Here is a 27739-nt window from a genome sequence, read left to right as displayed (position 1 = left end):
TATTTTTTGAAAAAAGTAAAGGAGGCTGGCCTCTGCTAATCTGGCCCCAGCCAGATCTCCCCAACTCAGTTCTGCCAAGATAATAACTAAGTGACTCAGAATCAAAAATGTTCTAGCAATGTCTTCCAGACTTACAGATGCTGCTCAAAATGCATGCCTGTTTATGGGAGTCTATTTAAACAAACAAACAAACAAAAAGCCAAGGTCAGTAGTGTATGTTGCTTAAGCTGCCCCACAAATACTACGAGGCCCCCACTCTAGTGAGCTGGAGCAGGCCCTCACTCATAGCCTATCTGTTGCTCCCTGGCTGCGCTCCACACTCTGGTGAGCCACAGTGCCTTCAGAGCCTGTGCGGATGTCCTGCCCTCCTTCTTGCACCTTTCAACACAGCTCCTGTTTGAGAAGGCATTCACAGAGGGTCTCTCCAGAGGCTTTTCTCAGCTCTAACCACACAAACCTGGCAAAAACTGCCATATTCCGTGTGCCTCATCTACACTAAGTGGAAGCTCATTCCAGAAAGGACTATCTGCAGGGTCAGATTACTGGGTGAGAACTTTTGCTGAGCAAAGCTGCAGCAGGCTCCCCTCTGTGCCTCAGGCAGCAGCTCTGGAACAAGGTTCCTTGAATATTTACATTAGCCTCCTGTAGACTTCCCTAAGCAGCTGTCTTTGGTGATGCGGCCATCTGTCAGCCTATCGCAAGCTTAGGAGAGGCCACACATAGACAATCTCTGCCAGGAGCAGGCTGTCAACACCACCAAGGTGACAAATGATGGGAGTGTTTTTCCCATTCGCTTTTTTTAAAATAATTTTTATTGTGCTTTAAGTGAAAGTTTACAGATCAAGTCAGTCTCTCACACAAAAACTTATATACACCTTGCTACACACTCCCAACTACTCTCCGCCTACGGAGACAGCCTGCTCTCTCCCTCCACTCTCTCTTTTCATGTCCATTTCTCCAGCTTCTAACCTCCTCCACCCTCTCATCTCCCCTTCAGGCAGGAGATGCCAACATAGTCTCAAGTGTCCACCTGATCCAAGAAGCTCACTCCTCACCAGCATCCCTCTCCAACCCGTTGCCCAGTCCAATCCATGTCTGAAGAGTTGGCTTTGGGAATGGTTCCTGTCCTGGGGCAACAGAAGGTCTGGGGGCCATGACCACCGGGGTCCTTCTAGTCTCACTCAGACCATTAAGTCTGGTCTTATGAGAATTTGGGGTCTGCATCCCACTGCTCTCCTGCTCACTCAGGGGTTCTCTGTTGTGTTCCCTATCAGGGCAGTCATTGGTTGTAGCCGGGCACCATATAGTTCTTCTGGTCTCAGAATGATGTAGTCTCTGGTTCATGTGGCCCTTTCTGTCTCTTGGGCTCGTAATCGCCTTGTGTCCTTGGTGTTCTGCATTCTCCTTTGATCCAGGTGGGTTGAGGCCAATTGATGCATCTTAGATGGCTGCTCGCTAATGTTTTTAAGACCCCAGACGTCACTCTTCAAAGTGGGATGCAGAATGTTTTGTTAATAGATTTTATTATGCCAACTGACTTAGATGTCCCCTGAAACCATGGTCCCCAGACCCCACCCCTGCTACGCTGGCCTTCAAAGCATTCAGTTTATTCAGGAACCTTCTTTGCTTTTGGTTTAGTCCAATTGTGCTGACCTCCCCTATATTGTGTGCTGTCTTTCCCTTCACTTAAAGTAGTTCTTATCTACTATCTAATTAGTGAATGCCCCTCCCCCGCCCTCCTCCATCTCATAACCACAAAAGAATGTTTTCTTCTCAGTTTAAACTATTTCTCAAATTCTTATAATAGTGGTCTTATACAATGTTTTTCCTTTTGCAACTGATTAATTTCATTCAGCATAATGCCTTCCAGGTTCCTCCATGTTATGAAATGTTTCACAGATTCCTCACTGTTCTTTATCAATGCGTAGTATTCCATTGAGTGACTATACCATAATTTATTTACCCATTCGTCCGTTGATGGGCACCTTGGTTGCTTCCATCTTTTTGCTATTGTAAACAGTGCTGCTATAAACACGGGTGTGCATGCATCTGTTCATGTAAAGGCTCTTATTTCCCTAGGATATATTCCAAGGAGTGAGATTGCTGGGTGGGTATGGTAGTTATATTTCTAGCTTTTTAAGGAAGCGCCAAATCGATTTCCAAAGTGGTTGTACCATTTGACATTCCTGCCAGCTGTGTAGAAGTGTTCCAATCTCTCCACAGCCTCTCCAACATTTATTATTTTGTGTTGTTTTGATTAATACCAGCCTTGCTGGAGTGAGATGAAATCTCATTGTAGTTTTCATCTGCATTTCTCTAATGGCTAATGATCGTGAACATTTCCTCATATATCTGTTAGCTACCTGAATGTCTTCTTTAGTGAAGCGTCTATTCATATCTTTTGCCCATTTTTTAATTGGGTTATTTGTCTTTTTGCAGTATCGTCTAGATTTTAGAAATCAGGCACTGATCAGAAATGTCATAGCTAAAAACTTTTTCCCAGTCTGTAGGTAGCCTTTTTACTCTTTTGGTGAAGTCTTTGGATGAGCACAGGTGTTTGATTTTTAGGGGCTCCCACTTATCTAGATTTTCTTCTACATTCTTTACAATGTTTTGTATGCTGTTTATGCCATGTATTAGGGCTCCTAAAGTTGTCCCCATTTTTTCTTCCATGATCTTTATTGTTTTAGATTTTATATTTAGGTCTTTGATCCATTTTGAGTTAGTTTTTGTGCATGGAGTGAGGTATGGGTCTTGTTTCATTTTTTTGCAGATGGATATCCAGTTATGCCAGAACCATTTGTTAAAAAGACTGTCTTTTCCCTGTTTAACTGTTTTGGGGCCTTTGTCAAATATCAACTGCTTATATGTGGATGGATTTATGTCTGGATTCTCAATTCTGTTCCATTGGTCCATGTATCTGTTGTTGTACCAGTACCAGGCTGTTTTGACTACTGTGGTGGTATAATAGGTTCTAAAATCAGGTAAAGTAAGGCCTCCCATTCACTTTTGCTAGTTTATTTTAGTCATGGTCTTCCTCTCACCACATCTCACAGCCAACCAGAAGCCCTGTGAAAAAACGAGCTGGGAAGTTCCACCTTGCTTCAAGCAAACGTACCTATACATCACAGCTTTTATAAAATTACCACTGAAAATCTGCACAAAAAGAATAAAATCATGCATCCCTGCGATGTGAACAGTGAGCTACCACCTGCGGGGACAGCTAAAGGACCAAACAGAACAAAGCAAAAACAGCTCTCAAACCTCTAAAACATTAAATCCCTGAAGTATCACCCTGTGGAGAAAAGGTCACTTACCCCATCAGCCATCAGGAAGTGTACCCCTTTGCGATCTGTGTTATCCAGGACAAAATTCCGAAAAGCAGTGATGTTCTCTGGGCGGGTGATGTCTCCATCTCCATCGATCCCACCCTCGCCTGGCAGGACACAAGATTCAGAGTGAGCTCATCTGCCCTGTGCATCCCAGAAGCTGGGATGTGAGCTCTCTGGGACAGTGTACGTGGGTACCAGGAGGCTGTTGAGCCCCAGGAGAAAGGCTCCCGTGAGGAGCTCCTCAGCACAGCATCCATTCCATAGGGCTGCCTTGCAGTGAAGATCAAGAGGTCAGAAAAGGGCCCTGCTGCTATAAACCGGAGTCCAAAAGGAGCTGACCAGCCAAGAGTTATGAACTGAAACAGAGGGCCCTCCTCTTCAAGACCGCAGCTGTGTTTAAAGCACCTACATCTAGGAACCAATATCCACTTTTTCAATATGCTCTAACTCCTCCTCCTAAACAAGGATTGTTAAGAAAGGACGTAGGAATTGCTGCCAAAACATGAGAATCTAGACAGAGCGAGAGGACTGCTGTGGGGCTGCTGGGCTGTCTATTAGACACAGGGCTCAAAGACGGGCGTGGGGTTTGTATTGTTAATAACCCTGCCGGTTCCTGGCAGTTTCATTATCTCCTGTTCCATAAGAGAAGAGTGCTCCTGAAAGGAGGAATTAATATGGCTTTGATGAGATTTTGCCAAATGGAGCACTTAACCTGTATCCTATAGGCTTGGGGTAAAAAGGGACAGTGTAGAGGAAACGGAGCACTTAACCTGTATCCTATAGGCTTGGGGTAAAAAGGGACAGTCTAGAGGAAACCAAGACCCTTAGGACAGGGATAGCAACCCCCAAGCTAAGACACTTAGGAAAGAAAACATGGCATGTGGACAACAGTGGCTTCTGCCCTGAAGTCCCCACAGATGGGCAGTCCCTCCCACCCTGGGACCCTCCTTGACGTCCCTACCATAGTATGGTTCGAAGAGCTCACTGGAGGCTGAGTAGAAGTCCTCCAGCTTGAAGTCGTTAGGGCCTTTCAGAGTCATTCCAAAGCCCTTGGCGTGCCACTTCTTCCTCCATAGCACATACTCTGAGAAGCCACCCGGGCCTGCACAGACGTCAGCAAAGTACAGGAGTTCAGCTTCCCGGTCCTTCACCAGTGGCTTCTGCAGAGGCAGGTGGAGGACAGGAGAGGAAGGAAAAAAGATGGCTCAACAGAGAACAGGAAGAAGAATGCAGAAAGAGGAAGCAGAAGACTCAGCTCCCCCCAGGGCTACAACATCCAGGAACTGTATCCTCTGTGATCATATCCATGTGCATTTTTTATTTTTCAGTATTTTTCTCACCATATCCTACCTTACAAGAGTACTACTGAGTAGAATAGATGCTGTATCCCTGCATTACAGACAGGAAAAGAGAGGAACTGAGGCAGAGTGGCCTTGTTTACAGTCAGTCTGCAGCAAAGCTAAAACTAGAATCCATTTTGCCTGCCCTCTAGTCTCAGGTCTGCCTGTCCAACCCAAGTCTTGGGGGGTTCTAACATCACCCCCTCCTGGCAACAAAGGCTTGCCTTTCCAGGCCGTACCCTCTGCTTTTCCTTTCCTTCTTTTTTTCCCCCCAGTAAACTTTTTACTTTAGAATCATTAGATTTATAGAAGAGTTGCAAAGACAGCACAGAAAGTTCTTGTATCTCCTTTACCCAGTTTCCCCTAGAGTCAACATGTTACAGCACCATTGTACATTTGTTAAAACTAAAGAGACCACCATGGGTACATTAATTAAACTCCACACTTTATTCAGATTACACTAGTTTTTCCACTAACATCTTTTTCCTGTCCAAGGCTATTCCAATCCAAGATACCACACTGCATTTAATCTCTCTTCTTAACTGCACTCCCTTCCTTCTTCTCCTGCCTTTGCCCCATGCTAGCCAGGGGCGCCTGGAGCAGCGTAGAGCTGGGGACTGACAAGGCAGGGAGGGAAGGAGACACTGCGCTACAGCAGCAGCAGTTTCCATGCAACCAACCTTCAAAGCCCTCACCTACCTCAGGAATGACAATAGTCATTTGAATTTTTATCTGATCCTATTTTTTAGTCAATTGAGTAGCTTCACCTCAACCTAAAATTTATGCTGAACCCAACACTGGCCCAGACTGTTTTTACACTTCTTTTTTACGTGAATGCTAGGGATGCTCTTGCCCACACCTGGGCCCTAGACGGTGAATTCCACTTGCCCTGGCTCTCCACAGCAGAGAGGACGTGCCATCAGCACTGGGGATATGAGGGTGAGCTCTGGGGAGTGATTCCAGAGGACTAGGGTTGGCCTGGGACCCCGATGAACATGTAGCAGGAAGGGGCTTAGGAACCTCAGCCTTCCCTCGCTACAGGTTTGGCATGACTGAATGCTTGTCCAGAGTTCTGTAACTGCCAGATACAGACCAGAACACTTTAGGGGAGACAGCTATAAAAGAGAGACAGAAATACGAATGTTCAGGATCCAGTCCCTTTCCAGGTGACAATGGGCCTCTGATGATAGCTATCTAGCTTTATCAAGACACTTATAAAGTCTCTGAAGAAAGTAACTTTAGCTAAAAATAAACATCATCCTCTGACAAGCCCACCCTGGGCCCAATGCATGCTGGGATGTATCAGCTCTTTTCCTTTCTCCCCAATCCACCACATTTTCTGTTTCTGAGCTGTCAGCTATTCATATTTTTGGACTATATTTACTAGCACACACACACAAAGATCTAATGGCATTTCCCAAGAACATTATTAACACTTTCCCGATAGCACAGTGGTAATGAGGCTGGGGTCACAAGCTGAAGCCCAGCACACACCTGACAGAAGGAACAACGTTCCTCAATACTGGCTGCTGCCCTGGCCCCCAGCTTCAGCCTCTCTGGTGTGAGTCACTGGACCAAAGGAAGACTGGGAGAGTGAAGACCAAAGGAAGGGAAAAATAATGAAGGCATCTCACTTCCAAAAAAAAAAAGGCATAAATATCTCATTCTGTGATTTCAACACATGTGGCCCTCACAGGCCATGGTCAAGTCCTTCATAGGAAGAACAGCTGGGGTCCTCAGCTCTGCCACTTACTGGCTGTACAGTTAAGAGCAAGCACAGAATTTAAGTCTTTACATTCGAGGTTCCTTAACTGTAAATTGGGATTAGTGTAGCTACAGTATTTCTCGAGACTTAAAGGATTAAGTATCATATGTCAAAGGCCTTTATAAACTAAAGTACGAAACTGTAAGGTAACATATTCAGCTAGATCAACTTCCTCGAAGTCAAAACTTTTACCTTTTCCATCTTTTTCCACACTCAGCAGGAACTTTGTAAACGTTGTCTACTTTCCTGAGATATGACTGAAACTTAAGCTCTACATTTAGCTTCTGTCCTCTGTTATGTTGTACAGACTGTTTTCTCACCTCAACAATACCCCCAGGCACACAAATCCTTCACGTAGCATTATGGTTTATAACATGTGTCTATATACCCAAAGAACTTAAAAAACTTAAATGCCCTTCCTTCCCTTCTGTCTCTTTCAATTCTTATTTACAGTTTCTGTCTTTTCCTACCCTAGTCCCTTTTGTCACTTTACCACAACCTGTAGCCCCAGAAACTCATTCAAAAACCTCAGAGTTCCCCTTCCCACCTCCCAGCCTCTCCACACTCCTCAGCTTCAAGTTCTTCATGCTCTTATTTTATAATTTGCCTGACTCAGGAGGTACACTAAGACCCCAGCAAACCTGGGTGTGTGCCTGGGCCTTCAGCAACTCCCACCTCCACTGGGGACTATTCTGGAGTGTCTTTCTGCTCGAATGAAATATACACCAAGCCTGCTGGGCTTGGCTGTCACTCTTGTCCTCAGAGGAAAACAAAGATAAAAAGAGAAGAGAACACTGGGGGCTCAAGAGAAATCACTTTTTATAGTAGAGTGCAGGGAAACGTCTCTGAAAGGGCAATTCTCCATGGCCACTACCAATCAATTCAGGTCAAGAAGCTGCCTGGAGTGTTACAAACGCCGGCTGCTTTTTCCTGTGTAACTAACATCTCCACCCTCGAACTGAATGGTACAACCCTGGTGCCTACTTCATTTTCCTGACAGCAAAAGACAATAACCAGATAGCAGCTGCTGGAGGCGTTTACATTCAAAAGCCCAAAATGACACTGTGACTTCCCATCAGCTTGACAGAGATCCTCTGCCAGGCAGGGGTTTAAAGGAAATCATTCGGCACTCAGAAAATTAAATCAACATTATATCAACCTAATTTTCTTAAAATGCTAATTCCAAGAGCCCTTTTGTGCTGCCTGCCGGTACTGGAAAATGGGGAGGGGAGCCCAGAAGAGAGGAATGACTCAAGGCTGGAGAGGTCTGCAATGCCAGTTTGGCCAGCTTGGAGGAAGCGGTGAGGTGGATGGGAACTGAGACATCACAGAACTTGGAAAATACGTTTCTTCGCAAGTAGATAATCAGGGCCTAGATGAATGAAGACGAGTAAAGCAGAAACAGGTTTGGGTACAGCTGGCTCCTGGCCCCTTCATTGTCAAAGAGAACTAACTTTCTAGGACTGAGTAAAAATGCTTTAGAACCCTGAAGGGAATTCTAGAATGAAATTTCCTTTTTTCTTTCATTACAGAGGGACTGTGTCCAGAGAAACGAGATGTAGCAGGGTAGAAAATCATTTTACTCTACCACTTCAGAAGAAAGGCCAGGGCCTGATAATTACGCTCCCCCACATGAAGATTGTTCAGAGGCAGAAAGGGAAGGTGGCCTCATCTGAAATCACAGATCTTAGAGCTGGAACAGATCTTAAGAGCCTTTTGGCCCCACCCCAGCCCTCTGGCAGCTTGTTGTTGTTAGGTGCCACCAAGTTGGTTCTGATTCACAGCAACCCTACAGGACAGAGGAGAACTGCCCCACAGGGTTTCTAAGCAGAAGCTGGTGGATTCAAACTACTGACCTTTTGATTAGCAGCCGAGCTCTTAACCACTGTGCCACCAGAGCTCCTCTGGCAGCTCACTAGGACTTATTTCAGAGATAAGGCAGCTAAGGCCCAAAGAGGGCATGCACTTATGTGGTGCCACCTGGGTCATAAGTGCTGGTCCATCCCACCCTCCTCCCCCAAACAACACAGTCTAGATTCGCAGGCAAGGTGCTGATTCTAAATAGACCATTGAAAGGACCTGAAACGCCCACATTTCACTCAACACTCAAACCATACTTGCCAGAGTACTCCCCTCTCACACCAGAAACAACCCAAATCAGATGGCATCACAAGTTTTGATCTGGAAAATAAGCTGACTGCAAGAACTGCACACTCACCCATATACTCTACCCTACCCAAAGAAGGCAAGCCAAAGCTCTCTAAAGAGCACAGAGAGGCTTTACAAACATCCCAATCTTACACCCTTCCCAGATCTCCAGTCCACCGGAATGTCCAGAACGTACGCACCATGGGGACAGGGATCATAGGGCTATCTCACTCAAAATTATATGCCGGGTGCCTACCAGCACTGTGCCTGGCACAAAATAGCAGCTGAAGAAATGTTTAAAGAATGGAGGAGGAGGGTCCAGGCCCTACAGATACCATAGTTGGTGATTCTGCCCAGGTGTGGTCCTTCTCCACTGCTGCAAGCAGCAGGATCTGCAGAGCTGGGGGCTGGGACTCTGGGTGTGAAGCCCTGGAGAAAACTGCTTGCTGGGGCACCCTTGGGGCCACAGGAGGTTATATGGGACACGATGAAGTTCAGAACAACGTATATCTCTATCATAGAGCAGGAACACTCTCCTAGCATTGAACAAATGGCAACTTCTGAGCCACTGAAGCCTAGGCCCACTTAGCACCATGAATTCAAAAGCAGAATCTTGTTCTCACCCCACAAGAGTCCCGTGGATTTGTAAACATGCGATCAAACACAAAATCCATGTTAGCCATCTTCATCGCTGCCCTGCAACAGAGCAAGACAGAAAGAAAAGTGTGACTCTCAGTACCAGACATACAGAGAGCAGAGGCTCAAATGAAAAGAAGGAGTGGGGCATGTCAGAGGAATGAGGAAATGTTGGCAAACCTGTTTAGGAAGAAAACTCCTCGGATCATCTCGTAGGGATTGGCCCGGGTCCGGGCTCGTCGCATCTCTTCTCCATCCAGGACATCAAACACACTCTGCCCAGAGAAAATCAGACCCCCAAGTGAGTGCCACTCCAGTCCTTCCAGGATGGGACAAGGGACTTAAAGCCTGAGGACCCAGCAGAACTAGATGGTGCCCGGCTACCACCACTGACTGCTCCGACAGGGATCACAACAGAGTCCCAGACGGAGCAGGAAAAAAATGTAGAACAAAATTGAAATTACTGGTCTGACAGAGACTGGAGGGACCCCTGAGACTATGACCTCCATTCGCCTTGCTAACTCAGGGATGAAACCTCTCCCAAAGCTCACTTTTCAGACTAAGGTTGTTGCCAGGTGCCGTCGAGACAGTTCTGACTCATAGCAACCATATAGGACATCGCAGAACTGCCCCATAGGGTTTCCAAGGAGCAGCTGGTAGATTTGAACTGCCGACCTTTTGGTTAGCAGCCGAGCTCTTAATCACTATGCCACCAGGGCTCCAGACAAAGATTAGACAGGCCTATAAAACAGTAACACATATGAGGAATGTGCTTCTTAGTTCAATCAAATACACGAGACCAAATGGGCAACTCTTGCCCAAAAGCAAGATGAGAAGGCAGGAAGGGACAGGAACTGGACAGGAAATGGACACAGGGAAACCAGGGTGGATAGGTGGGGAGTGCTGTCACATGTGGGGACTGCAACCAATGTTACAAAATAATATGTGCGTAACTTTTTGAATGAGAAGCTAACGTGGGTTGTAAACGTTCACCTAAAAAGCACCATAAAATTTTTAAAAAAGGACCCTGAGGAGCCCGACTCATAGCTCCTAATTGTGTGTCTCGAGACAAGTTACTCAAGCACTCTCTCAACTACCTCGCCAGTAAGATGGTAAAAGGGAAATATAAGCACGTGCCTGGCACATGGTAAGTGGTTAATTAGTGGCACCTGTTGTTATGCACAGAGCTGTCTCTTGGCATTGCTAATCCTCATAACAAATCTGTCTCTCACTCTACCCCGACAGCAGCCATCCACAGGGGGAGAGTTCTGATACCAAGGCTCACCCAACTGGGGCTCACTCAGAGACAGAAAACAAACCAAGACCAGGGCTTTCTGATAGCACCTACCACAGTCCCTGGCACACAGCAGGGATGCCTTCTCCCCTCAAGCTCCCTTCTCCCCTTCCTCTCTGAAAGAAGGAATCCTAACTTCACCTGAGTGCCAGTCACCTAAATGACACTGAGCCCCTGCCGAACAGAAAATAACTGTGAGGCTGGACTGAGGCCCTCCTTCTTCTCTTGCCCATTTCCTCCTCAGAGTTTCCCTCCACGGATTCTTCCCCAGGCGATGGGCTTCCTGACCCATAATCAAGGAGACACTAACAGTCACCACTGTAACTAGGAACTTCATACCCACTATTTCATCTAAGTCTCACAATAACCCTGGAAGGAATGCATTTTCTCCCACTTCACAGGGGAGGAAGCAAACTCAGAGAAGCCAAATCAACTGGCCCAAAGTCCCAGAGCACAAAAGCTGTGGAACTGGGATCTATCAGATGCTAAAACGGGGTTCCAAACCTATGCTCCTTCCACTGAGGGTCCCTCGAGATTACAGTGAACCAGCCCACTGGTATTGTAAGTGAATCCTTCCTGGCTACTGACCACAGGAGCCGCACGACATTATACGGCAGGGCAGTGACCCGGAAGAAGGACACCTTGGGGAAATAAAGAGGGTTCAGTGGTACCAAGCTACACATCCTATCTCCAGGAAAAACATTAAGTGAACTTCAGCCACCCCCACAACACACTCAAAAAGAAGACTAGAAAAGCCCAGCAAAGCACCTCGCACAAGGTTTTCAAGTCCAGCTTTCAAGTTCAAGCACAGGCCTTACCTTACACTGCAACACACTGTGAAGCAGCTCTTCCCCACAAAACTCTGTCTCATCTTCGATAACCATCTTTCTCTAAAGGGAGAAGGAAACAATAAATGACGATCGTGTGTGACTGCATTTGGGGGGGGATGAATGCAGAAACTAGGGTTCTGAATGAATAGAGTAAGAAGGGGCTTGAGTCTCTGCCAAGGAACATCAATCCCTGAGGGGTGGAAAGAGAAAATCCTAAATCCCCCTGGCTATACTCCAGATGGCTCAGAGATGAAGCAGCCCCCTGGGAGCTCTGACTGGAGCACCATATGGATACAAGACTCACAAATGCTGAGGCTGGGAAAAGCAAGCAGGACGGAGACATTCAAGCTGTCTGCCCCTGGAGCATGCGAGCAGAAGGATGAGGACTGCCCCAAATGACAGAGCCTATCCTTCAACCTGGAAGCATCTCGTTCTGTGATGAGTATGAATGCACAACACCAGGCACTAACCTGGTAGTGTCATAGAAAATAAAAACTTAAAAGGCCTCATGGGGACGTCAAGTGTAACCTGATGTCTGAATGAGGCTTCCTCTAAACCAGCGGTGCTCGATACTACGTGCTCTCAGGTCTTACATTCTTAAAAATCACTGAGGACCCCAAAGAGTTTTGTTTATGTGGGTTATATCTATCAATATCTATTTTTAGAAATTAAAATGGAGAGATTTAAGATATCAAGCCACTTTCAAAGAACAAGATGCTATATTAACATCAATAACATATTTTAGAAAATTACTGAGAAGAGTGGCATTGCTATCCATCTTTTTCAAATTTCTTTAATGTCTAGCTTAATAGAGCACAGCTAGATTTCTCCTGTCTGCTTCTGCATTCAATGGGTTGTGATAACGACACACCATAGCCTCTGGAAAACTCCACTGTAACTTGTGAGACTGAGAGTAAAAAAAAAAAAGGCAAACAACTTTTTAGTATCATTATGAAAATAGCTTTGACCTAGTGGACCCCTGAAAGAATCTTAGGGATCCCCAGGATCCCCACACACTTTGAGAACTATCCTCTAGACCATATTGATTTGGTTGCTATCTACTTTATTCTTAGGATTTTCCAGAAGGAGATTAAACAAATTCTCTCTGTAACAGCTCGCTCATTATTTTCTGAGGACAGGGAAATTGTCTTTTCATCTACCTGGAACAGTGCCCAGCAGTGACCAGAATATACACAGATGCATAATCAACTACTTCCAAAAGCACCCAGGAGGAAGACAGACGATATACATTTTATGCTGCCTTGCAAGTTAAACAACTAGAAAGAAAAAAAAAAAAATCTGTCACATCTCCCAAGGGTCTATTTGTAAAGCCCTTGATACACCCTCTTGACACAGCCGTATTCCACCCGGAATGGTCAGGATCACATTTTTCTTAATCTGCAAGTAGACACACATACCAAACAAGAGAAAGAGAAAAGCCAGGAGATAAACGCCAAGATTCAAAGTGCACCTTCCTGAAACCCTACCTTTCCCACAACCATCCAATCGCTCATTTCTTGAGTGTCAGGAATTTCAGTGGTACACTCTGGGAACCATGACACCTGCTCACAGGCACTGGGCTAAAAACAAAAGAGAGGCAAGTAAGATAGGTTTAAGACAGACCCTCAGGACTGTGCCCCTACTCGCCAGGGCTCCCCAAAACAATCAAGAGGGGTTCAGTGGCAATAAGTCTTCCCTCTTGATGCCTTTCAAAGTGTTATTCGCAAAGTTACCCAGAGACTGCTGACTCGTGAATAGGGTTCCTCCCCATTCACTCCAAGGCTGGGCAGAAATTGGCATCTCTGATAGCTGCTTCCCCTTAATTTCTCAACTACTGTCCTCATCAGGCTATCACAGTGGTTCTCAAGCCGGCTGTACATTAGGACCATCTGCAGTCCTTTAGAAAAGTAGTGATGCCTGGGACCCACCCCCAGAGTATATGATTCTCAATACGAGGTGGGGACTGAGCACAGTCCTTTTTAAAAGTCCACAGATGACTCCAATGTGCCATTAGGGATAAGAAGCACTGGGCTAAGAGAAATGTGGATTATAAAAGCTAAACAGGTGACTAACCTGCATGGCAGCTTCACACACAGCCTCCCAAGCAAGTGTGGAAAAGAGATTCACCATTGCAAATTGAAGCAATGCGATTAAAGGTAATATTACATGCTCTGAAAGGCATAAAATGGCATCACAATGCGAGGTCTTGAGAGTAAGCCAACCACCATCAACTGAGAAAAAGTTTAAAAGAAAAATTACAGAAGCCTTTTGTGGGTGAATCTGGCAGTGAATCATGGCTTCTCCCCCTGGTCAAATCCACCACCTTTAAGCATGAACGGTTGTAAATTATAAACTCTAAGAAAGAAGCTCATGTCCACTTTCAGATGTCCCTCTGAAAAGAAAAAGCAGAATCAGTCTCCCCATGGAAACACGGGCATTAAGGCCACCTGCAAGGCGGACTTTGTCCAAAGGGTCAAACCTTCCACTGCGCATTCTCCCTGAGGTGTCTCTGAAAATTGGATATTCACTTCAGGCCACCCAGACTCATCTATCTTAAAGCAGCAGCTACCAATTATCACCCAGGCCAAACTCTCAATCAAAAGATAGGGCATCTTTTGCTAGAGAAAAACGGAATCATGGTAAATGGTAGTGAGGACAGCCAGAGTCCACAAGGAATTTCAACAGTTTGTCTCCATTAAAATCAGAGATTTTATAGGCAAATTTCAGTTTCCACATTTAGCAAAGTTAGTTCTAAGTTAGTTCCGTTGAAAAGGACTGGGATTCTTTACTTATTTTCACACAAACGAGGTCATGGAAATCACCATGGATTTCTGAGATGAAAGCCTACATCTAGCAACCAAGTGCACATATTTACCCTATTCTTCACTGTTTCATGTGCTATTCTGCTAGTGTCATCTCTTCACAAGGCAACACAGCAGGACCACCCCAGAAGCCATTAGGCCTGGCTTGTCAGTATATGACTCTGAAGGCTTATTAGCCTTTCATCATGTGCAGGTTCGCTGGAGTTCTTTCCTGAACTGCAACATCAGGAAGACAAATAAAACATCAACTTTCCAGAGTTCAGAGCCACATGTGAAGCTCAACTACAGCAACTACGTAGAAGGCTAAACATCTGTGTTCTATTCTCTCTAGTCTTGGCTCTGTAATGGTAATATTTTGCTATTACGTACGGTCTTCAGAAGGCACCCAATCCACCTCTCACACTGTGGGAGAATGGGTCCTCATTCAGCCCATTTGAATACCTTCAGTAGGGAGAGCACACTACCTTGTAAGGTATCTTAGTCCGCCGATAGAGAGCTGGATTTATTTATTAAAGTTCTTGGTGGGGCCAAACTCTGCCTCCCAGCATCTTATACCCACTGGTCTTAGACAGCCCTCTAAAGCTACAGGAAACAAACCCACATTCTACCACACCTGACCCCAGTCTCCTCGTTTCCATTCTGGACATACCCAGTACCTTCCACGTAAGAAATCAGTTCCGATTTCTTTTAGCCACCCTAACCATATTGCCTCTGGAGCTTTCCGGTTTGTTAATACTGTATCTTAAACCCACGCATCCAAAAACACAAGAGCCTTTCCTGCTCCCCCTCCCCACACCAGTTACCTCTGGTTCATCTCGCCAGTCCACGTTCAGTTCTTGGTCAAAGCCCCGCAGTGTCAGACCCAAGCCTCTTCGACCTTTTTGATTAGAGGCCTCAACAATGTCCTTGCGACCCTGGCTGTGTTTACCTAATCCTTCACCTTCCTTGAAGCCCATCTTGGCCTGACAAAGAGAAGTAATGGACCACAGTTAATTCAATTCAACAGACATTTATGTAGCCTCTACTGTGCGTCAGTCATTGCGCTAAACCCTGAGAATATAGGTTCAGTAAAGCCTAAAATTTGCCTTCTAGTCTAATGAAAAAAAGAGACTTAAAAAAATAACTGCAATATAACTGTAGGTCCAGTGGCTGTCTATTTTGGAGGGGAAAGTCTAGGGCAACCAGAAGTTGGATAAATGAGAAAAAGGACCTCATAGCTGTAATTGAAAGCATCAGAAGTACTTAATAAATCTCATTGGACATTTGCACAACTACCCTTCCAGCTAATTTGTCTGATTAAGTGAGAGGTAGATCTAGAGTACAGAGTTTACAAAGAGAACATAATTTAAAACGAACTGCTTCAAGCAACTTCTAACCTACCCTCAGCCAGTCATGCAGCCTTACTAGACAAGGACAATGAGGGCCTGTAGGAGCCCACTTAATCAAGAGATTAACTGAAAACTCGTTTCATGTAAAACTGAGGTATGGAAGGTACTATAAGATCCTGGGACAGAAATACTTATTAAATGTCACAGCTGTTTATAAGCTTACACTAAACTCTAGAGCCACTGGGCTCAGTTGTATACCTCAAAATCTGGGGCCCAAATCCCAAACCCTACAGACCTTTGCCTAATAAAAGAACTCTAACCCTAAGATCTAATTCCCCATGGAGAGTCTATATTCCCTTTGGAAGGCCATTACCAGCTCAAGAGCCAGCTGGGCTTCCTACAGGAGCCACAAATCTTTCCCCCAGGTCCAAGAGGCTGACTGAATCACAATCCTCCCATCTTCCACTTCCTCAAAGCTTGTGGCCCCAAACCAGAATCTTAACTATGACTTCAGAATTGCCAATTCTCATTCCTAAATGAATTTGAGAGAAAACAGAGGCGCCAACCATAACATTCCTGATGATAGATGGAAGGCTAACTTGCAGGTCTTCCTATTCGCCTCCTTCTTGTGGTGTATCAACGGGGTGTGGAAGTTGGGAAAGAGAAATGTGCACTTCTTTTGGGAAGGGAAGACTGTGCCATTTATCATTTATTTTAGGCACCTGGGAGTGAAAAAGTTAGTAATTTCTTTTGAGATTACTCACTAGAGTAAAAACTCACAGGCCTCTTTATCCATCTGCACACATGCATATGTAGGGAAGTATGTTCATATGTGCTCATAAGAACTCATTACTAAGGGGAGCAAAAAGTGATCCAGCTCCGGACAACACATGAGAAGCAGGCCTCAGCGGCCATTTCCCATGGATGATTCAAACGTGACAGATATTTCTATTGAGAAGAGGGCTTTCTCTATTGAATTTCGGTAGCTGCGACACAGAGAAAACACTCATGCCCTGGCTTTTCTTCTTTTCATCCCTTCTCTCACTCTGCTGGTGGTGCTTTAGACACCCAACCCGAAGACAGACATACCATAAGCTTCTGGGAGACACTGTTATACATGGAATAACGAGAGGAAGTTCCCTCCACGAGTGAGTCTGCTTTGAATGCATGGTCGAAAGAGTCAGAGCTGCGTTGTTTCCCCTCAGTTTCACTGTCAGAACCGCTTAGGCTTGTAGTAGATGCTGGGGGAAGAAAGGAAAATATTCAGGTGCGTTTACGGCACAAAACAGCCTCTAGAACTCCAAGTTTCATCATTCAACAAGTGTCCACATATAAAGTTTATTAAATGATCCAGCATCAAAGCCACTCTCTACCTCTTCCTAGCTGTATCATCTTGGGTAAGTCACTCTTGCTCTTAATGGTACACGATGCATAAAGGGAGCTCAAAAATACCACTTTTCTTTCCTCATCCCCTCAGTTTCCTCTCCTCTAAAACTGGGATGGTAATACCTACCACACAAGGTTGTTTGAGAATTAAATAAAATAATGTATTTGAAAGTACAATGTCAAATACGAAGCATATTTATTGAAGATATGATTGTTGTTTCTGCTGCTGCTGTTTGTTATTCGAATCTCAATTTCCGAACACTGATGCCTGTTTCCATTTTCAACTAATCCCTTCATTAGAATAACATTTTCTGATTGTTCTATCTCCTAACTCCTTTTCATAGTCCTTCCAATTTATAGGTAAGAGGATTGAGTTTACCAGAGAAGAGCTAGCTCATAGGGAGAGAAGTAGGAGAAGAAGAAGGGGGAAAAGTGAGAAGGAAAAAAAGAGGAGGAAGCAATAAGAAAAAAAAAAGAGGAGGTAAGCAGCATCAACTGAGGCAGAGAAGAGAGAAACTGCAGCTAAAAGCTCCAGGAGGGAGCTGGCAGCCTGAGGGAGCTAGGCCATCACCTTCACGTCAACAGCCTTGTTGCCAAAGTCTCAAAAAAAAAGAAAAGACCATTCTTAGCTGCTGGAAGTGGTGGGCTACTTGTGTTAGAGCTGGAATGATCCCCCGTCTGGATAGTCACTGTGACTGGCTCTTTTCCTCTCCTATGTGGGTACATGAATCTGTTAGCTTGAAAGTTCTTTCAACCCAATGTAATTTTATTCCAGTAGCTTCTCAGGAAAACTCACCCAAAATTTGAAATAGACTGTATCTAAAAAATTTGTTGTTACCTGTCTGAAGGCAAGATGAGAAAACAGAGGGGGACAGAAGCTGGTTGAATGGGCATGGGAAATACGGGGTAGAGAGAAAAAGTGTGCTGTTACATTGTTGGGAGAGTAACTAGGGTCACATAACAATGTGTGTGTGAGTTTTTGTATGAGAAACTGACCTGAATTGTAAACTTTCATTAAAAGCACAATAAAAAAAATTTGGTTGTGAGTTAACATATTCCCACAGAAAACAGTATATATCACAAGAGAGGAGGAATGCACAACAGGAAACATGGGTGGTGGTGCCTGACTCCAAAGTTTGAGAAGCTGTACAGTACCCAACAGATACATACATCTCATTAATAAGTAACTGCGGTTATTTAAGGAAAAAAAATTTTTTTTCTTTCAATTTATGTGTAAATTCTTTCAAATGTCTATTACTTGTTAGTATATAAATGCTTATTGTTTAGGCCTAATGACTTAATATACTGAACTATTAGGTATTTCTTTTGGCCTACGGAAACTAAGGAAAAAGTTACAGTGAAAATACGGGTGCTGAGAGCCAAGAAAGTTTGGAAACCTCCACTCTGTGCACTGAAATGGACAGATGACCAGGACACACAGTCCAGTGAATAACATATGACCCAGACTATATGCATGAGCACAGATTCCAAACTCTTGTGCGTGACCCAAACCCAAACCAAACCCACTGCCATCAAGTCAATACCAACTCATAGTGACCCTATAGGACAGAGTAGGAAACAGAGTTCTACTGGCCCATAGAGTTTCCAAGGCTGTAAATCTTCACGGAAGCAGACTGCCACATCTTTCTCCTGTGGAGTGGCTGGTGGGTTTGAATTGTCAACCTTTCAATTAGCAGTCAAATGTTTTAACCACTGCGTCATTTTTATTTCTTTTAATAGCACAAAGAACTTTTTGAAAGAAAGATATACACGGTCAATAAAAGTGATTATCCACATATGCTGGGGCTGGGACATGGAACAAGTGAAAGAAAACTAAGTGACATTTGATTTACATTTTTATATCACTAGAGTTTACACTGGATTTTTTTTTTTAATTTTTTGATGTATGAACTAAGTTAGTGCCATTAGAATCTTAAATAAATAATTTTTTAAAAACTGACTTGGCAAAGTGGCACAATTGGTTTAAAGAGATGCTGAGTTAAAGCATGACTGCTCGTGGGGGATTGACAGAAGGGGCAGAGGGCAGCAGTGTAAAAAAGTCTCTATATACCCAAGACAGTCACCATTCAGACATTCACAATGTGAGGATTACATCGTAATTCGTCTATCTGCACTTATCTACCCATTACCCTACCAGAACACAAACTGACCTAGGGCTGACGTTCTTCAAGAGCAAAGAGGCTTCCCCAGCACCGCAGGCCTAACTAATTAATCCATATCTTTAGGAGCCCTACACTCCGTACCTGGCTGACAAGTCCTTCAATTCTCTACAGTGTCCATGCAATTAATGCTTCACACAATTATTACAAAAAGTTCAGAACTCTAAAAGTTTAAGGATGAGGATGGAATATTTATATCCTAACTGGGACCTCCTCAGGCTATGATTTAGCGCCTCAAGTAAGCTGAAATAGGACATTTATCAGGATCCAGGACGCTGGTATTGTTTAACAGATCAGACAACCTTGGTTCAGGACCTGTTCTATAAAAGGTCAATGCTATGTAAATGAATGGGGTGCTTACTAAAAGTAACAATCCCAGCCTCAGGAAGCCTAAAATTCTAATAGATAAATACACATTTTTTAAAAGGACATAACATTTTATAAAAGAAAGAAAAGGCAGGTAAACGTGTGTAATAACATTTGAATAAACTTAATACAAAAAGTCTGCCTCCTAAGCAGTTAGCAAAGAGGAATTTCGGTTGAGATTGTTCCTCTATGAGAAGCACCAAGACTGCCCCTTCCCGTTAAGGTGGCTGTCCAATGCCATTAATAAGAAGCTGACTCACTTATGTGGACCAACGCAGCACACCAGTCACAGAATGCCACGCAGAAGGAGAGACACTAGAACATTAACCACAAGTAACCATGGAAACTGAGATGTGAGACGATGTGTATTTTTTTTATCTTATGCACTTTTCTGCATTTTCTCAATCTGTGGAGAATAAGAATATATTAGTCTGAAAATTAGGGAAAAATAAAGTACCACACCAAGCCTTCGGAGGAGTCAGGCTCTTTTCTAGGGAAATCTTCAGAGGGCAGCAGGTCTGAGGACAAAGGGCCCCGAGTGGCTCAAGACTATCCCTGGGCCTCTCATTTCATCTCCCATGCGGAGGAAAGATGGGCTCTGCAACAGAGTGCCCACACACTAAAGAACAGCACTTCTAAAGGTATAGATTCTCTTCACTTTATTTCTAAGTCTTCAACCTGTGCTGCCTGTGATGGAAAGAAGTGGTACCAGGAATGTGGGCAGTTCCCTGAGCGCAGCTCTCAAGTTTCCTTCTGTGCAGCCCAGGGAGCCAGGGTTCCTACAACGTTAAATCTAATCAGTTCTTACTCCTTTCAACTAGCTATCTGGGGACTCACGGAGTCTATCTATGCAAAGGTTAGACAAGCCTGGTTTCCTTCTCAAAGGAGAGTGTGCTCCAGCTCCAGGGCATTACCAGGCGGTTAGACTTCCTTGAAGGCCCATCAATGGGCACTAGACTGGTTTGATTCTCATTTCTGGGTAGGGTTCCTGCTATTCACAGATCTCAGAGATCTTTTGTTTTGTCTTCATAACATTTTCAGTCAAATATGACAAAGACAATCAAATTTGAGTGGAAGGTTCATTAGGCAAATCAGTGGTGATTCTGGTGCAAAATCCTAGGGTTCTCGATACCTGGCACAAAGATCTTTCCACTCCATTCCTCCTCCCAGGGTGTCACCTACTAAACAGCTCCCCTTTCCAAGTTCAGAGAGGGAGGTTGATGGGGGCTAAAATATCATTCTCCTAGCCATTTCTTTATCAGGTTAAGAAGTGTGCTGGATAAGCAGATAAGTCTTATTTCTCCCTTTTATTTCACATGGTGTTCAAAACCAATTCTTAGACTGACATGATTTAAGACAACATTCCCTGGATTAGTCCTGCCACAGACACAACTCATTCTTAGCCCTGGGCCCTTGGGGCTACTCTTTACAGATGAATAGGAGGCAACTGTCATGGCCGCAGCAGGAACTAAAGAGATTTAGCCTCCCAAGACTAAAAAGAATTTAGCAAATACTGAGCAGACGATTTTATAATGAGAATATAAATTAACAGGAGTAATAAGGTCAATCTATTAAAATCATTAACTTCATTAAGAACTTGCCAAGCCTGGGTGGCATTCCCATTTACCTCCCCAGGAGCTCCCCTTCTTAAACCTACCAGTGAGCTCAAAACATTATTTAGAGTTTTCATTTAGTTTCTTCTCTACCTGATAGAAATCATAATTCTTAAGTCATTTTAAAGAAGAAAGGTTAACTTTATAGAGGAACCAGAGGTCTTCCAGCTGCTGGCAAAATTTTTCACACAGCAAGAGAGCAGTAAGGTGAACGTGTCAAGATTAAAAACGACAGTCACAACACACAAGGAGGAGCAGCTCCAACCACTTACAGCCAAGGTGAGCAGCACACAGATAGAGAATAAATTATGGATTTTAATAAACACATCCTGCGAAACAATCGCTGTATAACACACTCATTTCTGTTCAAAGACTTAATTTCTCCTTCATGCCAGACAAATGGCAACTCGTTAGAGCAATTTAAACGGATACCGATAAAGGAAGTTTTTGATTAAGGTCATGAATCTGGGCTGACAGGAAAGCAATGGTGTCTCAGGGCAAATAGCCTACCCAGGCGAGAATCAAACCTGGTGGAAGGAAAGCATATTTACTCTGGTTTGGTGAAGGAAGCTGGCAACTTCCAAAGCAACTTGATGCAGAAGGGCCAGAAGCCCACGCTGGCTCCACTTCTGAGGAGAGGAAGGAAAGATCCTTGGGGTCTAGGCAACAACCAAAAAGAACAAAATGATCTCATCTACCCCTCCTTACTTCGAAAGGTTGCCATTAGCAAATTTCCAAGAGTTTATGCTTGAAAATGCCTTCAAGCTCCTCTTAAAATACTCAAAAGAACACATGATGCAACACTGGACACGACAACCACATCCCTTTTCCCATTACTCTGGCCAGGTGTCCGTAATGCAGCTACCTTGCACATAGTGTAAAATAAACAAGCTGGTTGAACAAAACAGATCTATTAATGAGTCATTACATTGATCTAGCAGAGGAAGCGATAACAAGGCCCAGGCAGACAGAAACAGTAACTACTAGTTTTTTGTTTTGTTTTTTCTAATTGTCCTCCCTAAAGAGCACTTTTCAGTCTTCTGTTTGAACAGTATGTCCAGGTAGAAGTGGTTGGAGCAAAAGGAAATGCACTTACTTTAGCAATGACTTGATTAAGAAAAGCTGCATATACACCTCAGGGGACATGTAGTTTCTGGGCAAACAGCAAGCTATCGGGGCACACCATCCAGGGGAGGTATAAGAGGAGCAAGTACAGGACACAGATGATATAAATATTCAGTACTTAATGAAATGATATTCTATAGACTGGAGGAGGGATAGGCGAAATAAAAGATGTGAAACATTTTAAGTTTCTTGGAAAAGACACTATTGTTGCCTTCTACCAATTCCGTTCAGCAAATATTTACTTAGCATTTTATTCCAAGCCAGGCATGGGGTGGGGTGGCTGGGGGCGGGGGGGGGTGCATAGAGAGCAGTCTTGCTGATAAAAACCTCCAAACTATAACCCTCAGAGTTCTTGTGTCAATGTGGAGTGGCTCCTTCCTAAGACAAACTGACCCAGGGAAATTTAACAAAGTTGCTTTGCCTTTGCCTCCTACCTCATTTTCTGCAAATCAAAGGGACCAACTGGCCTTCTGCTGCACACACACAAGGGAGTGGCCACCTCTGGATTTCCATTCTGTGCACACAATAGCAACAGTCAGTCCTGGCTGAGTCATATGGTGCTACTCTCAGAAAGGTTAAAGCTATTTGGTAAAATTAAAGGGAATGTGGGGGAGGGAAACATTCTCAATTCGCAGTCACAGTTTTAAAAGCCTGAAATTTAAAACAGACTGGTCCCCCTGAAGGATCCTTATACACCCTTACCTCCCTTCACCCAAGAGCTGTCCTCTCCTTACTTCAAGGAGATGTAACTGGAGAGCAAATGTCCCCCAAGATCCACTTAGAACCAGATGCCTCCACCACCTGAATATTACTTATTCCCCTGACACGCCCTCCTTTCTTCTCCCTTGTAGGCTCTCTCTCCAATACCCCAGAGCCCTATCCAAGAGACGCTCTACCTTCACCAAGCTGCTCAGTTCCCAGGTGGTGAAAAAAAAAGAAAAGGAGGAAATATTCCCTTTCCTCAACAGGCCCTAGTACCAATGGGCCCAACGTGTTTTTGCTTTTCCACTTAGGAACCCCAATTACATATATCCTTTCTCTCCCATCCTGGAATCCACCTCGACAACTTTAAAGGCACACATATCTCCACACATAGGGCTATCAGAGAGTCTCTTATCCAGCCTGGATCACAGCCACACAAGATGCTTCATTACGTGTACTGCCTGTTAAGCTTCTTCTCTTTGGATCAGTTTCTCAGTAACAGCTGATGAGTAACTGCCCTTCAAGTAGCCTACACTTGTGAATAAACTGTATTTTTTACCAGTCTCAAAGGACGCTTCACACCCGCTCAGTCACCAATATGTTACCAAATTTCATTCCAGTTTACCAGTGCTCCAGCAGAGGATTCAAAACGTAAGGCTGCTGGCAAGTTAGGGTAAATGCAAATGCAACTACTTCTGACCGCTTGGTATTTAAGGCAAGCTCCTAGATGCTTCACAATTTCTCACAGGAAGCATCCGTGGAAGCTGTGGATGCCCATAACCCTAAAAAGTATGCTAAACAAAATGCTAGTTTCTATCAGATCAGTAAAAGCCTTTGACCTTAATGCAAACAGTGAACACAGAGATTCTCCTATACAGTTGTCTGTTTCTGCCTACTACTGCAGCCGAGTTAAGAAAACAGAATGCAAAAACCTGAGGGGAATTAGGCCGACGAAGGGACAGCAAAGGGTCCCTCACTGTGAAAGAGCCCCAGGATCATTAAAAGCTATTAAAGGAACAGAGCACTCCACATTTCCCCACTACTTCCAACTGGTTTAAGACAGCAAAAGAGTGCCACCTATTGAAGGGTCAATTACAGAACTAAGGCACTTTTGGAAAAATTCCAATTTTTTATTTAAAACAAGTTCCCCACGCTTAGAGAATGGCAGAAGGGAAGAAAGTCTACAGCCAACATTTCTCTGTAGAATTTGCCTACTTTTCCTCAAGGGGCAGTGGGCTGTACACTGCCCAATTCAGGTATCACAGCTTCAAATAACCAACCAACGGCCTCAGACCACATGGGCAAGCATACCTTTTGCTGCATGATTGATGGAGGAGGGAGGTTCATCATCAGATGTGGAACTGAGGTTCAAGGCAAGCTCTGCAACCCTTTTCTTCTGCTTCTTGATGGGGGCAGTGCATTCTGGGTCAGCTCTCCTCTTCATTGTTACTGCAACCATAAATCCAGACATTTAGCTGCCCTTCAGTCACAGTCACTGGGATCTGAGCAGGGATTCCAAGTATAAATGGGATGGAATCTGGCAACTCCAAACACTTTCCAGTGCGAACACTTGAATAACCTCTTCCTCAGAATGAAGTTCAAAAAGGATGTTAGCCAGGCTCTGGTTTTCAAAGACGTTAGTTTTACTGGACAAAGTGCTGCTCACAGACCCTGAGGCCCCTGGGTTGCTGTCAATATCAGATACCAAAAAGTCATAGATCAATTTCCGCAAAGGAAAAAGGGGTCTTGGGTACTTGTTATTCTATGCTTTTGATCCAAAACTGGTCATAACAATGTACACTGGAAATGAATTATGAAGCCTAATCAACAAAACCAACCAATACTTCCAAAGTAAAGAGATTCACCCAAATGGTTATTTCATCACCATTATTATTTTACCAAGAAAATTAAGAGATACATGTTCAAAAATATTAAGGAATTGGGAAAGTTTATAACCAGAGTAAGGAGTACAAGCAGTGGTTGACTTAGGACTGAAGGAAGAGTGGGAAAGTTACTGGGTAGCCATATCACAGGACTGAAGTACATAACAATAATTTTAAGAACAGAAACCCACCTCCACAAAAAACAATGGGGAAGGCAGGCACCATGTCACCATCATCCATGTCCATGGGTTGATATAAGAGAGGCAAGCAGGAGAAGAAAGAGGATCGAATGACATGATTATAAGACCCTGAAATCTTAAGGAATGATCAACTTAAAGAGCATGCCAAGTGAAGTAGTGAATACAGTGTGGTTTATGGACATCTGATTGGTTGTAAAACAAACAAACAAAAAAACCCACTGCCGTCAAGTCAATTCCAACTCACAGCGACCCTACAGGACAGAGTAGAACTGTCCCACAGGGTTTCGAAGGAGCTGGTGGATTCGAACTGCTGACCTTTCGGATAACAGCTGAGCTCTTCACCACTATGCCACCAGGGCTCCAACTGGTTGAGAGAGGCCCCCAAAAAGAGAAAGGACTCAAACCATAAGGACATACAGCTTGGGTAACCAGCTGGGCTACAATCCTTGGGGAAGAAGAACTACAGGGGCACAAGAGCAGGCTTACAACATAAGCCACAGCAGCCACAACAAAAAAGCAATAAAGTCCAAAGGTGCCACTAAGCTCTCAACCTCGTGAAACCCTAGGTCACATGTTTTACTTCTCTCTAGCTCAAGGATGAAGCAGCCGATCCAATGCACAATCTCATCCCTCCTAAGGACGCAATCTCTTACTAGGTACAGGCAGGGACTGCTCTGGAGAAGCAGGAACTGGAGCAAAGGAAAAGCAAGACCAAGCTCAGCCACATTTCACTTCAAAGCAGTCTGAAATCCCTCAAACAAGGCCCACAATGTGAGCTGTGGGAAACTCCATCACAGAGCCAACAAGTAGCAAAAAACCCCTTCTGAATCTTAAACGACTCTGGGGGAGATTGAAAGCACAGAAAACGCAATGCAGACTGTTTTGGGGTAGTCGAAAGAAAAAAAGAGGAGGTATCTGTGTGAAAGGGAGCTGCTGATGCTTCTCTCTAAATCACATGACCTTATATTTGGGCCTTCCAAATCATCTAGTTCAACCCTCTCATTTTCTACTGGAAAAGAGGGTAAGGTCACATAGCTAGCCAGTGCTCAGCTCAAGTGACCTACACATACTAAAAGAATGTGCGCTAGCAGGGAACTTGTAAGTAGAAGGCAGGTAGCTTGGTTCAACCTGCTGCCTCCCCCAAGGGGGGGGTGCAAACCCCTTCTAGTAGTCTCTCCCTGCGCCTCGGTTTCGCACTGCAACCTCCATTCACGGAGGAAAGAGATGAGAAGGGCTCCCTTCTCCCCAGGCCTTTTCATTTGAAGACAACGTGTGTGAATGCGTGCGCAGAGACATATGTCAGCGGCAGCTCCGGGTCCTGAGAGCTGGAGGAGTAGGGAGCAAGGGAGGAGCAGAGCGACAAGAGGCGAGGAGGCGGCGAGAGTAACCACCGCGGGTTGGGGGCCCAGGCGGCGGTGGAGGGGAGAAGAGGGATGCCGAGCCCGCGCTCCCGCCCGCTCGCTCCCCCCGGGCCGCGCGTCGGCACTCACGCTGAGGGAACAGAGCGAGCTGCCAGGGAGCGGAAAGGGGGATCAGGCCGCCGCCGCCGCCGCTGGGCCAGGCCCTGCAGCTGCCAGAGCCGCCGCCTCCTCCCTCAGTTTCGTTTTCCCACAAGCCAGCCCAGGCTCGTCAGCCCCGCCGTCGCGCTCCGGTTCCGCCCTGCAGGCCGCGCGGATTGATGACGTCACAGGGCACCCGCTCCCTCCCCTCCGCTGGGTCTTGGCCCCAGGAAAGGCGGGTCCATTAAGTCCACGAGGGAGTTCCACGGCGCCTGCGCGGAAGAGCCGATGGCAAGGATACAAAATAAAAAACCAAACCCAACCCAATGCTATCCAGTCGATTCCCACTCATAGCGACCCTATAGGACAGAGTAGAACTGCCCCATAGAAAACTGCCCCATAGAAAACTGCCCCATAGAGTTCCCAAGGAGTGCCTGGAGGATTCGAACTGCGGACCTTTGGGTTAGCAGCTATAGCACTTAACCACTACGCCACTAGGGTTTCCCAAGGGTACAAAAGCTAAAGCAATAGAGCCCTTTCTTTTCCGACTCCTGAGGATGAGGAACAGATATAAAAAATAAAAGGGCCAGATGCCTTCACATTTCCTCGTCTTAACCTCATTTTGACATTCATTCACAGAACAAGAACAAGTTCAGAGAGGCATACTGTAAACTGGCTGAGGGCAAAAGCCCAGTCGTCTTGTTCACTGCTCTACCCCCAACATCCAGCATATATAGTAGATCTCCAACAGATGTTGAACGAAGGAAGGGAGGGAGGGAGGAATGCTGGCTCCCCATCTAAAACCCCTCTTCCAGTTTTCAGACTAATACGTCCAAAATCTAGAGAGCCCTGGTGGCACAGTGGTTAAGCGCTTGGCTGCTAACCGAAAGGCTGGTGATTAGAACCCACCAGCTGCTCAATGGGAGAAAGATGTGGCAGTCTACTTTCATAAAGATTTACAGCCTTGGAAACCCTATGAAGCAGTTCCACTCTGTCCTATAGCGTCGCTATGAGTCAGAATCAACTCCAGGGCAATGAGTTTATGTCCAAAGTCAATTGAACATCCTCACTCAGTCACCTCCAACCCGGCACGTTCAAGATGAACTTATCTTCTCCTATTAGTCTACTCTCTTTCCAGTGAATAGCATCAGTGGCATCACCACCCAAGCTGTTGGGCAAACCAGTAATCTGAGGAATCTCCATCTCCCTCATTCCCCAAACCCTCCAGTCTACCCATCACTGAGTTTACTTCCTGTGGTGGTTATGGTTATGTGTCAACTTAGCTAGGGC

At 44.9% G+C, this 27739-nt stretch overlaps 1 protein-coding gene across 2 annotated transcripts in view; it reads right to left on the bottom strand.

Annotated features, from left to right (window-relative positions):
• The window catches only part of CMTR1 (cap methyltransferase 1), a 50331-nt gene extending 23741 nt beyond the window's left edge, over nt 1–26590 (bottom strand). Inside the window, exons 1-10 of one of the 2 annotated variants that reach the window (XM_049890889.1) lie at nt 26441–26590; nt 24179–24316; nt 16585–16736; nt 14971–15129; nt 12833–12925; nt 11334–11405; nt 9402–9496; nt 9209–9281; nt 4294–4492; nt 3318–3436 (exon numbers count right to left, since the gene is read on the bottom strand). In XM_049890889.1, coding sequence (XP_049746846.1) covers nt 3318–3436; nt 4294–4492; nt 9209–9281; nt 9402–9496; nt 11334–11405; nt 12833–12925; nt 14971–15129; nt 16585–16736; nt 24179–24311 — 1095 coding nt within the window. In that variant the 5' untranslated portion in view covers nt 24312–24316; nt 26441–26590. Of the gene's footprint in view, nt 1–3317; nt 3437–4293; nt 4493–9208; nt 9282–9401; nt 9497–11333; nt 11406–12832; nt 12926–14970; nt 15130–16584; nt 16737–22599; nt 23167–24178; nt 24317–26440 lie in introns of those variants that run through there. The other variant, XM_049890898.1, reaches the window with a different exon arrangement.
• Nucleotides 26591–27739: the final 1149 nt, after the last annotated feature.

Source organism: Elephas maximus, chromosome 1 (genome assembly GCF_024166365.1).
Source record: "Elephas maximus indicus isolate mEleMax1 chromosome 1, mEleMax1 primary haplotype, whole genome shotgun sequence".
Classification (NCBI taxonomy): domain Eukaryota; kingdom Metazoa; phylum Chordata; class Mammalia; order Proboscidea; family Elephantidae; genus Elephas; species Elephas maximus.
Note: the sequence above shows the minus strand (reverse complement) of the source record. Positions and strands in the feature narration are given on the sequence as shown.